Raw genomic sequence first — 12,198 nt, 5'->3', positions numbered from 1 at the left:
CTTCTCCCAATATCCTCCATGTTATTCCTTATGCTCCATAAGTGAAACTGGGAGCTTTTTGTAATGTCTCTTTCTTTTTTTTTTTTTTTTTTTTTTTTTTTTTTTTTTTTTTTTTTTTTTAAAGATTTTATTTATTTATTCGACAGACAGAGATCACAAGCAGGCAGAGAAGCAGGCAGAGAGAGAGGAGGAAGCAGGCTCCCTGCGGAGCAGAGAGCCCGATGTGGGGCTCGATCCCAGGACCCTGGGATCATGACCCGAGCTGAAGGCAGAGGCTTTAACCCACTGAGCCACCCAGGCGCCCCATGTAATGTCTCTTTCTTTTTATCTTCCCACACAACTCTTGATTGAGGGAGGGAACTTAGTTTCACTGAGGTGAATTGGCTTGCCTGACGTCAGTAAGTGGAGGAGCCAAAGCAGCCATTCTACTTACTCATTCTGGATCTGATCCTTTCTTTTTTCCTCTAATGAGTGTACCTCTAATGAGCTGTTCAAGGAACCAAAATGTTAATTGATAGCAAATAAGGTAATTTCTTAAATGGTACTTCAAAGAAAAAAAAATTCTGATTTGCTCTAAAGGATGGTGATGCCCACTACTTTTATAATTCAGTATGATGGGGAAGCATTTTATAAAACCCAAATCATGGGGTGCCTGGGTGGCTCAGTCGTTAAGCGTCCGCATTTGGCTCAGGTCATGATCCCAGGGTGCTGGGATCGAGCCCCACATCTGGCTCCCTGCTTAGCAGGAAGCCTGCTTCTCCCTCACCAACTCCCCCTGCTTCTCTTCCCTCTCTCGCTTGTTTCTCTCTGTCAAATAAATAAATAAAATCTTAAAAAAAAAGACCAAAACCCAAATCCTAAGAGTTTTCTCCTTGCTCTCACCACCCCATCTCCTGCCATCTGGTATATTTCTTACTTGCCAGCTGTAAGAGCTCGTTGAAAAGTTTGTTTCTCCCTTAACTACCTCGGCTACTTTCATTCCAAACGAGAAATGGTCTCCTTCTGAATTTTCACAGTTCTTTGAACTTTTTTATGTTGCTCCTTGGTTTCTTTAATTTTCTCCCTCTGTCTCCATTTCTGTTTCTTTCATTTTTAATTGCTGAAGGCTTGGGTCTTATTTCACATGCTTGTTTCACCTAAAAAGCTTTCAGATGCTGGAAGGCAGAGAATTTTTCTTACCCATGGCCAGCAGTCATTTGTGTTGCTTGTCAAATGACTACAGATTAGAATATATTTGTGTGCTTTTTCAGAATATGTTATCTGATCCAGATTTCTTCTGTTTCAGAAACTATTAGTGTGGACCAGACTGTGACTCAAGTGTTCCGATTAAGACCTTATCAAGATGTTTATGTGAATGTTGTAGACCCTAAGGTATGTGTTTGTTCTGGACTTGAGTATCTTTTGGGAACAATTAATACTGTTCCCAAGAGGTTGGGTCTCTAAGGAAATAAACTTAAGTATAGTGTTAGATTATTAAATATGTGGTCATATATAGGTCACTTAAATTGTAGATATATATAGGTTGCACTTAAAGCCCTCACTTTTTATAAAAGCCTTCCTAAAAAGATTCTGTATATAGGGGCGCCTGGGTGGCTCAGTGGGTTAAAGCCTCTGCCTTCGGCTCGGGTCATGATCCCAGTGTCCTGGGATCAAGCCCAGCATCAGGCTCTCTCCTCGGCGAGGAGCCTGCTTCCTTCTCTCTCTCTGCCTGCCTCTCTGCCTACTTGTGATCTCTCTGTCAAATAAATAGATAAATCTTTAAAAAAAAAAGATTCTGTATATATAGGTACATGTCAAGCTCAACGTAAAATTTGCTATTAAAATACTGTAATTTCTCTAGGTGTTCTTATTTTTTTTTTCTGAAATGAGAAATGGTGCTATAATAGGTAAAAATCATTGTTTAGAAGATACCACTGACATTATCTAGGGAAATAAAACACAGAGCTCAATGTCCTGTGTAAGTGCCGGAATCAAGACTAAACACAGAATTATTATTTTGGTACTCTTTGCACTTAGTCATGATCCAGCTACTGTAGCATCTGTTGTAGACTTATCGTCTGTACTCAGAAGCCTTTTCTGGCAGGATGAAATGATGTTTGTTAGTGTTCTGTTATCAAATGTTCTTCCAGTAGTTTTCTTGTTTGCTAAAAAGTTTCTCCATGCTGAGTGTGCCTTATCTTAAGATGAAGTGTGGCAGAGTAACACAGAGAGATATATTTGATTATCCCTTTTAGGATGTGACCCTTGACCTAGTGGAATTAACCTTTAAGGATCAGTATATAGGCCGTGGAGATATGTGGCGACTAAAGAAAAGTTTGGTAAGATGTGATTTAAAAAAAAAAAAAGTCTGTTACTTTTCCTGTTACATTAAATAATCCATTTTCCTTGTAGAGATTTAATAGGGAGAAGGGTATAAAATCATTTCTAAAACCAGCTTCACAGATAATTATTGTAAACCCTTTGTGTATCTTCTTCCATTCTCTTTGTGGTTTTTTTGAGCTTTGTTTTGCTTGTTTATAGATTTTTACTCCACATTTTTGGTTCAAATGGGAAATTATAATATTACCTTACATTTGAATGGAACTTTAGCTTTCACACGTTCATGTCATTCCCATGGATAGCTATTTACTACTCTTCACTTATAGATGTGAAAATTGAGATTGAGAGGATAAGTGATTACCCAAGACTAAAAAACTATAGTCAGCAGTTGACACCAGGCTAGAATCCAGATCTTGTCGCTTCCTGGTTAAACTGCTTTTTGCCGTATCCTCCCATTTTCCTGATCTATTTATTTTGAGTTAACGTTTTCCACTTAAAAAATGATCAATTCATTGTGAGCTGGTGCTGAAAATTTTTCTTATTGGGCATTTTGAGCATTGTGAAGCAATGAATTATAGATGGAATTTCCATACAGTGAATATTTTCAGAAAAAAATATGTTTGCTCATTTTTTATTGGACAGGGGAGGGTTCCATTCTATAAAATGAGAGCTAAAATGAGAAATGAATGTTGTGTAATTAAATAAGCATGTAAATAGAGATATGTATGCAAACATATGTGAAGATAGCATGTTAGTGAAGCTGGGCACTTATTTTCCACCTGGTCTTTATTATTGTCTATACTTGTCACACTCTTAAGAACCTACTGTTATACTTGTCCCAGCAGGTTTGCCTATAGGGTAAATCTATTACTCCCTTGTTAATTGAACCTTTGGTTGTTAGAAGAAATTAAAAAGGCAGGAGACCTTCTTTGTGACCTTGATGTGTTGTTGAATCTCATATTCTCTCTGTCTCTCTGTCTTCCTTAGGTCAGCACATGTGCCTATATCACTCAAAAGGTGGAATTTGCTGGCATCAGGTAGGTATTACATCACTCTTGACTTATCAGCTAATATCTAGGAGTAGGATCTAGTGCAGTAACTGGGATACGTACTGCATTTGAGGTGTGTGGTGTCCATATAATAAAATACATGATAGCTTAAACGATTAGACTGTTGTTGCTAAAACAAACCAAAAAATCCCGAAGTACACTACAGTAGTTTTAAGTTGAGTGGAAGTTGCTGAAGCCACATGGTATTCTGTAACAAAGGAGGCATAGCATCATCATTTCAGAACAAGAAAAAGCCTTAGATGAATGTATTTAATCAAACCTTCTTGTTTTACAGATTAAGAAACATACTTGGAGTTACAAAAAGACTAGCCCAGTAGTTCCTGATTTGCTGCCTTTTTAACCGTATTGCACTGCCCTTGATTTATTAAAATGATTCCTAAATTTCAGTTTGTAAAGAAGAGAGAAAAAGGGATTTTTTGAAAGCCCTTTTAATTTGAAAAGCACAACATCCACAGAGTAAAGCCTTCAAACAGGGCAAAAAGGTGTATAATGAAAAACAAATCCTTCTCCTTAGAAGAAATTGTTTCTTTCCTGAAATTTGTTATGTATAACACAAGCATGTTTACATCTGGTTGACTCACATTTTTTTTTTTTTAAGATTTTATTTATTTATTTGAGAGAGCGAGAGCTCACATGTGAGTGAGTGGGAGCAAAGGGAGAGGGAAAGAGAGAATCTCAAGCAGACTCCATGCTGAGTCAAAGTGGGGCTCAATCTCAGGACCCCAAGACCATGACCTGAGCCAGAATCAAAAGTCAGACAATCAATCCACTGAGCTACCCAGGCACCCCTGGTTGACTCACTTTTAATGGCACTAGGATTGATCAGTGGGTTCCAGTGAGGTAGTCTGGTCCTCCATTAAGAAGTTCCCCATCAACTTTTCACCTAATGGTATCACCCATTGATGATCGTTTTATGTTGGTGATTTTCTGATTCAGTCATTTCTCCTACCTTTATTAGCCAGAATCCATTCATCCATCCATCCATCCATTTCTTTCCTTCTTTCTTTCTTTCTTTCTTGCTTCCTTTCTTCTTAAGATGTATTTATTTATTAAAGAGAGTGAGAGAGAGAGAGAGTGCATGCATGCAAGCACACAGAGGGAGAGGGAGAAGCAGACTCCCCACTGAGCAGGGAGCCTGATGTAGGACTTGATCCTAGGACCTTGGGGATCATGACCTGAGCTGAAGGCAGACACTTAACTGACTGAGCCACCCAGGCACCCTCAGAATCCCTTTTGTAAAGAACATTTCATCATCAATTAGGGCTAATTGGTTAGTCTGAACTACTGATCCTAAAGGAAAGAAAGGATAAAGGATTCATTTTTTTTCCCCAAAAAGGGGATGGTTTAAAAATTGGAGGGTCAAGATTCTTTGAGAAATTTTAGTGAAACATTATAAAGCACAGCCCAAGAAGTGACTAAGCCTTGAGCTAAATAAGAAATGTAACCTAGATTCATGCTTTCCGGTACAACTTAGTCTCTCCAAGGTGGTGGGCCAGGAGTCCGGAAACCTATAATCTGTTCCTGTGCTGCCAGTGATTAGTGGGGTGATGTTGGGCAGGTCAGGGAGACTCTGAGTCTACTCCTCTGCAAAATGAAATGGTTGGTTTAGAATCTTTTTCCGTAAAGGACCAGAGAGTAAATATTTTATGCTTTGGGCTACATGGGTCTCAGGTCTCTGTTGCAAAGTTTTTGTTTTTTGGGCTTTTTTTTTTTTTTTTAGCATTTAAAAATATAAAATCCATTCTTAACTGTGAGCCACATAAAAATAGGAGATGGACTGGATTTGGCCTGCGGGCTATAGTTAGCTGAGTCCTGGTTTAGAAACCCACTCAGATACCTTTCATTCTTAAATTACTTGTTTTTCTGTGCAAGTGCCCATATCCACATGGTGCCAGATACAGAAACGAGAACCCTGACATAATGTCAGGCTTAGACTTTTAAAGATCTGTATAATATTTTGCTTATTCATGGTTAAATGTAAACCACAGTCTTCTACTATTTCTCCAGAATACTTACTTATAATCTTCCTACACTGAATCAAAAGTCACTTTCTTTCCTACGAGGAGGCATGCAAATTAAGAAGACAAAAAGAAAAAAAGAAGGAAAGAAAGAAACTAAAAAAAAGATAATCTGGGCCTCACATAACAAAAGGTAGTCGTTATTTACATAAAGTCATAATTATTGAAGTTTTCTGTAATTTAGCTTCTTTACTTGGTAATTTAGTTAATTCTTAAGGACATATGAGACAATTTCATTACCTTGAGACCTTGCCTTTGAAGCATCATTTTTCCTTCAGAGGTAAACATTTTGATTTTCTCAGACTAAATTCCCAATGTATTCTTCAAAATGTTAAAAATAAACCCTGCAATAGATAACTTAAAAAAAATTAAAAATTTAAAAGAAAAATACTGCACTAAAATACTATCTCCTAAAAATTAGCATTTTGCTTTTTTAAAAATATGGAACTTAAAAACCTAGTCCATTTGATTTCATCGTGAAGTTTTTCCAGGTAGTTTTGGGACTGCTGACTAGCTACGGTATCTTTTTTTACTGAAAAAAAGATTTTTTTTCTGATCACACTCCAGAGGGAGCAACACCGGATAATTTCTGGCCTTGACTTCTCAGCTGTCCAGAAGCAGACAGACCAGTGTGGAGAGTCATAGTTAAACCCCCTTGAAATACCCAGTTTGGGTGTTTTCCTGCTAGATCTGCTGTATTGCAGATCTGGAATCTTCTCTGACTTGAGTCTTCTATGGTGGCCATTCTCTTAGAATGTCTTCTCTAACTATAGTATTAGTACTAAGTACCACTTGTTTATCACATGTTAGATACCAGGCATATGCTAAGTATTTTTTATATATAATATGTGTTCAATGTAAACAGTTTGAAAAATGGAAAAAAGAAGCAGGGAAGAGAAACATAACATTACTACTCAGAATCAACCACTATTAACATTTTGATGTAGTTCTGCCAAAATATTCTTTTTGGCTTGAGACCATGTAGTATACATGATTTTATATTCTGTGGGAAAAAAAACCAAACCTGAAAACTTTGCTTTCATAATTTGAAAAAAACATTTATTCTAGAAAATTTGGGTAGTACAGAGAGTATAAAGAAAAAAAAAAAACTTGGGGTACCTGGGTCTCAGTTGGTTATGCTTTTGCCTTCAGCTCAGGCCCTGTCTGAGATCGAGCCCCTCATCAGGCTCCCAGCTCAGTGGGGTTCTCTTCCTCCCGTTCCCTCTACCCCTACTCCCACTCATGCTTATGTGTGCATGTTTTCTCTGTCTCAAATAAATAAATAAAATCTTAAAAAAAAAAAAAAAGAGAGGTCCCTGGGTGGCTCAGGTGGTTAAGTGTCTGACTTCAGCTCGGGTCATAATCCCAGGGTCCTGGGATCAAAACGTATCAGGCTCCCTGCTGAGTAGGGAGTGTGCTTGTACCTCTTCCTCTGCTGATCCCCCTGCTTGTGCTCTGTCTCTCTCAAATAAATAAATAAAATCTCAAAAAAAAAAAAAGTAGAAAACTTAGGGTGGGATATAAGCTAACTATGTATAGGTGACCACTATTAAATTTTAGTGTGACCTTTCAGTATTTTTTTTCTTTAATTTTTAAAAATTTTTTTTCACAGTTAATTATCCTTTTAATGTATTGTTGAATGCTGTTTGCTAATATCTTTTTTTAAAATTTTTATTAACGTATAATGCATTATTAGCCCCACAGTACAGGTCTGTGAATTGTCAGGCTTACATACTTCACAGCACTCACCATAGCACATACCCTCCCCAATGTCCATAACCCAACCACCCTCTCCCTGCCTCCCTCCCCCTGGCAACCCTCAGTTTGTTTTGTGAGATTAAGTGTCTCTTATGGTTTGTCTCCCTCCCAATCCCATCTTGTTTCATTTTTTCCTTCCTTACCCCTTAAACCCCCCACTTTGCCTCTTAAATTCCTCATATCAGGGAGATCATATGATAATTGTCTTTCTCTGATTGACTTATTTCACTCAGTATAATACCCTCTAGTTCTATCCATGTCGTTGCAAATGGGAAGATTTCGTTTCTTTTGATGGCTGCCTAGTATTCCTTTGTGTATATATATATACCACATCTTCTTTATCCATTCCTCTGTTGATGGACATCTAGGTTCTTTTCATAATTTGGCTATTGTGGACATTGCTGCTATAAAACATTCGGGTGCATGTGCCCCTTCAGATCACTACATTTGTATCTTTAGGGTAAATACCCAGTAGTGCGATTGCTGGGTCATAGGGTAGCTCTATTTTCCACTTTTTGAGGAACCTCCATACTGTTTTCCAGAGTGGCTGCACCAGCTTGCATTCCCACTAGCAGTGAGGAATGTTCCCCTTTCTTCCCATCCTCGCCAGCATCTGTCGTTTCCTGACTCGTTAATTTTAGCCATTCTGACTGGTGTGTGGTGGTATCTCATTGTGGTTTTGATTTGTGTTTCCCTGATGCCGAGTGATGTGGAGCACTTTTTCATGTGTCTTTTGGCCATCTGGATGTCTTTGCAGAATTGTCTGTTTACGTCCTCTGCCCATTTCTTGATTGAATTATTTGTTCTTTGGGTGTTGAGTTTGATAAGTTCTTTTTAGATTTTGGATACTAGCCCTTTATCTCATATGTTGTTTGCAAATATCTTCTCCCATTCTGTCAGTTGTCTTTTGGTTTTGTTGATTGTTTCCTTTGCTGTGCAAAAGCTTTTGATCCTGATGAAGTCCCAATAGTTCATTTTTGTGCTTGCTTCCCTTGCCTTTGGTGATGTTTCTAGGGAGAAGTTGCTGCAGCTGAGGTCAAAGAGGTTGCTGCCTGTGTTCTTTTCAAGGATTTTGTTGGATTCCTGTCTCACATTGAGGTCTTTCATCCATTTTGAGTCTATTTTTGTGTGTGGTGTAAGGAAATGGTCCAGTTTCATTTTTCTGCATATGGCTATCCAGTTTTCCCAATACCATTTGTTGAAGAGACCATTTTTTTTCCATTGGACATTCTTTACTGCGTTGTTGAAGATTAGTTGACCATGGAGTTGAGGGTCTATTTCTGGGCTCTCTATTCTGTTCCATTGATCTATGTGTCTGTTTTTGTGCCAGTACCATACTGTCTTGATGATGACAGCTTTGTAATAGAGCTTGAAGTCTGGAATTGTGATGCCACCAATTTTGGCTTTCTTTTTCAATATTGCTCTGGCTATTCGAGGTCTTTTCTGGTTCCATATAAATATTAGGATTATTTGTTCCATTTCTTTGGAAAAAAAAAACAACAGTTGGGTTTTTTTGTTTTTTGTTTTTTTTTGGATGGGATTTTGATAGGAATTGCATTAAACATGTAGATTGTTTTAGGTAGCATAGACATTTTATATTTGTTCTTCCAATCCACGAGCATGGGGCATTTTTCCATTTCTTTGTGTCTTCCTCAATTTCTTTCATGAGTACTTTATAATTTTCTTAGTATAGATTCTTTGCCTCTTTGGTTAGGTATCTTATGGTTTTGGGTGCAATTGAAATGGGATTGACTCCTTAATTTCTCTTTCTTCTGTCTTGTTGGTGGTGTATAGAAATGCAACTGATTTCTGTGCATTAATTTTATATCCTGGCACTTAACTGAATTCCTGTACAAGTTCTAGCAGATTTGGAGTGGAGTGTTTTGGGTTTTCCACATATGTATCATATCATCTGCGAAGAGTGATAGTTTGACTTCTTCTTTGCAGATTTGGATGCCTTTAATTTCTTTTTGTTGTCTGATGGCTGAGGCTAGGACTTCTAGTACTATGTTGAATAGCAGTGGTGATAATGGACATCCCTGCTGTGTTCCTGACCTTAGTGGCAAAGCTCTCAGTTTTTCTCCATTGAGAATGATATTTGCTGTGGGTTTTTCAAAGATGGCTTTGATGATATTGAGGTATGTGCCCTCTATCCCTACACTTTGAAGAGTTTTGATCAAGAAAGGATGCTGTACTTTGTCAAATGCTTTTTCAACATCTTTTGAGAGGATCATATGGTTCTTGTTCTTTCTTTTGTTAATATATTGTACCACATTGATTGATTTGCGGATGTTGAACCAACCGTGCAGCCCTGGAACAAATCCCACTTGGTTGTGGTAAGTAATCCTTTTAATGTAATGTTGGATCCTCTTGGCCAGTATTTTGGTGAGAATTTTCACATCTGTGTTCATCAAGGATATTGGTCTGTAATTCTCTTTTTTGATGGGGTCTTTGTCTGGTTTTGGGATCAAGATAATGCTGGCCTCATAAAATGAGTTTGGAAGTTTTCCTTCCATTTCTATTTTTTGGAACAGTCTCAGGAGAATAGGAATGAATTCTTCTTTAAATGTTTGGTAGAATTACCCTGGGAAGCCGTCTGGCCCTGGGCTATTGTTTGTTGGGAGATTTTTTTGATCACTGCTTCAATCTCCTTACTGGTTACAAGTCCGCTCAGGTTTTCTATGTCTTCCTGGTTCAATTTTGGTAGTTTATACATCTCTAGGAATGCATCCATTTCTTCCAGATTGTCAAATTTGCTGGCGTATAGTTGCTTGTAATATGTTCTTATAATTGTTTGTATTTCTTTGGTGTTGGTTGTGATCTCTCCTCTTTCATTCATGGTTTTATTTATTTGGGTCCTTTCTCTTTTCTTTTTGATAAGTCTGGCCAGGGGTTTATCAATCTTATTCTTTCAAAGAACCAGCTCCTAGTTTCATTAATTGGTTCTACCGTTTTTTGTTTTTTTGTTTTTTTTTTTTTGTTTGTTTGTTTGTTTCATTTTCATTCATTTCTGCTCTGATCTTTATGATTTCTCTTCTCCTGCTGGGTTTAGGCTTTCTTTGTTGTTCTTTCTCCAGCTCCTTTAGGGGTAGGGTTAGATTGTGTATTTGAGACCTTTCTTGTTTCTTGAGAAAGGCTTGTAGCGCTATATATTTTCCTCTCAGGACTGCCTTTGTTGTGTCCCACAGATTTTGAACTGTTGTGTTTTCATTATCATTTGTTTCCATGAATTTTTTCAATTCTTCTGTAATTTCCCGGTTGACCCATTCATTTTTTAGAAGGATGCTGTTTAGTCTCCATGTATTTTCGTTCTTTCCAAATTTCCTCTTGTGATTGAGTTCTAGCTTCAGAGCATTGTGGTCTGTAAACATGCAGGGAATGATCCCAATCTTTTGATACCGGTTGAGACCTGATTGATGACCCAGGATGTGGTCTGTTCTGGAGAATGTTCCATGTGCACTAGAGAAGAATGTATATTCTGTTGCTTTGGTATGGAATGTTCTGAATGTATCTGTGATGTCCATCTGGTCCAGTGTGTCATTTAAGGCCTTTATTTCCTTGTTGATCTTTTGCTTAGATGATCTGTCCATTTCAGTGAGGGGAGTGTTAAAGTCCCCTGCTATTATTGTATTACTATCGATGTATTTCTTTGATTTTGTTATTAATTGGTTTATATAGTTGGCTGCTCCCATTTTAGGGGCAGATATTTAAAATTGTTATGTCTTCTTGTTGGACAGACCCTTTGAGTATGATATAGTGTCCTTCCTCATCTCTTATTATAGTCTTTGGTTTAAATTCTGATTTATCTCATATAAGGATTGCCACCCCAGCTTTCTTTTGATGTCCATTAGCATGGTAAATGGTTTTCCACCCCCTCACTTTAAATCTGGAGGTGTCTTTGGGTCTAAAATGAGTTTCTTGTAGACAGCATATTGATGGGTTTTGTTTTTTTATCCATTCTGATACCCCGTGTCTTTTTTTTTTTTTTTTTTAACCCTGTGTCATTTGATTGGGGCATTTAACCCATTTACATGCAAGGTTATTATTGACAGATATGAATTTAATGCTAGTGTATTGCCTCTAAGGTGAGTGTTACTGTATATTGTTTCTGTTCCTTTCTAGTCTAGTACTTCTAGGCTCTCTCTTTGCTTAGAGGACCCCTTTCAATATTTCCTGTAGGGCTGGTTTGGTGTTTACAAATTCTTTTAGTTTTTGTTTGTCCTGGAAGGTTTTTATCTCTACTTCTATTTTCAGTGATAGCCTAGCTGGATATAGTATTCTTGGCTGCATGTTTTTCTCATTTAGTGCTCTGAATATATCATGCCAGTTCTTTCTGGCCTGCCAGGTCTCTGGACAAGTCTGCTGCCAGTCTAATATTTTTACCATTGTATGTTACAGACTTCTTGTTCCAGGCTGCTTTCAGGATTTTCTCTTTGTCACTAAGACTTTTAAGTTTTACTATTAGATGATGGGGTGTGGACCAATTTTTATTGATTTTGAGGGGGGGTTCTCTGCACCTCCTGGATTTCGATGCTTATTCCCTTTGCCATATTAGGGAAATTCTCTACAATAATTTCCTCCAATATACCTTCTGCCTCCTTCATCTTCTGGAGTCCCAATTCTAATACTGTTTTGTCATATAGTATCACTCACTTATCTCTCGAATTCTCCCCTCATGGTCCAGTAGTTGTTTATCTTTCTTTTGCTCAGCTTCTATATTCTCCATCATTTGGTTTTCTATATCACTAATTCTCACTTCTGCCTCATTTATCCTAGCAGTAAGAGCCTCCATTTTTTATTGCCCCTCATTAATAGGTTTTTTTATTGCAGCTTGGTTAGATTTTAGTTCTTTTATTTCTCCAGAGATGGTTTTTATTTCTCCAGACAGGGTTTCTCTAATATTTTCCATACCTTTTTCGAGCCTGGCTAGCACCTTGAGAATCGTCATTCTGCACTCTAGATCTGACATATTACCAATATCTGTATTGATTAGGTCCCTAGCCTTTGGTACTGCCTCTTATTCTTTTTTTTGT

The 12,198-nt window shown here is 37.6% G+C and overlaps 1 protein-coding gene across 6 annotated transcripts in view; it reads left to right on the top strand.

Moving 5' to 3' along the window:
* The window catches only part of DEPDC5 (DEP domain containing 5, GATOR1 subcomplex subunit), a 132,634-nt gene that overhangs the window by 5,085 nt on the left and 115,351 nt on the right, over positions 1–12,198 (top strand). For all 6 annotated transcript variants that reach the window (XR_013967833.1, XM_080821115.1, XM_080821114.1 and 3 more), the window contains exons 5-7: positions 1,286–1,371; positions 2,235–2,318; positions 3,307–3,356. Coding sequence is in view for 5 of the 6 variants with exons in the window: in XM_080821115.1 (XP_080677241.1) it covers positions 1,286–1,371; positions 2,235–2,318; positions 3,307–3,356 (220 nt within the window). In the remaining variant the exon portion in view is untranslated. The remainder of the gene's footprint in view (positions 1–1,285; positions 1,372–2,234; positions 2,319–3,306; positions 3,357–12,198) is intronic.

The sequence above is a fragment of the Martes martes genome (genome assembly GCF_963455335.1).
Source record: "Martes martes genome assembly, chromosome: 13".
NCBI classification, from domain to species: Eukaryota; Metazoa; Chordata; class Mammalia; order Carnivora; family Mustelidae; genus Martes; species Martes martes.
This window is presented reverse-complemented; position numbering and strand designations above follow the sequence as displayed.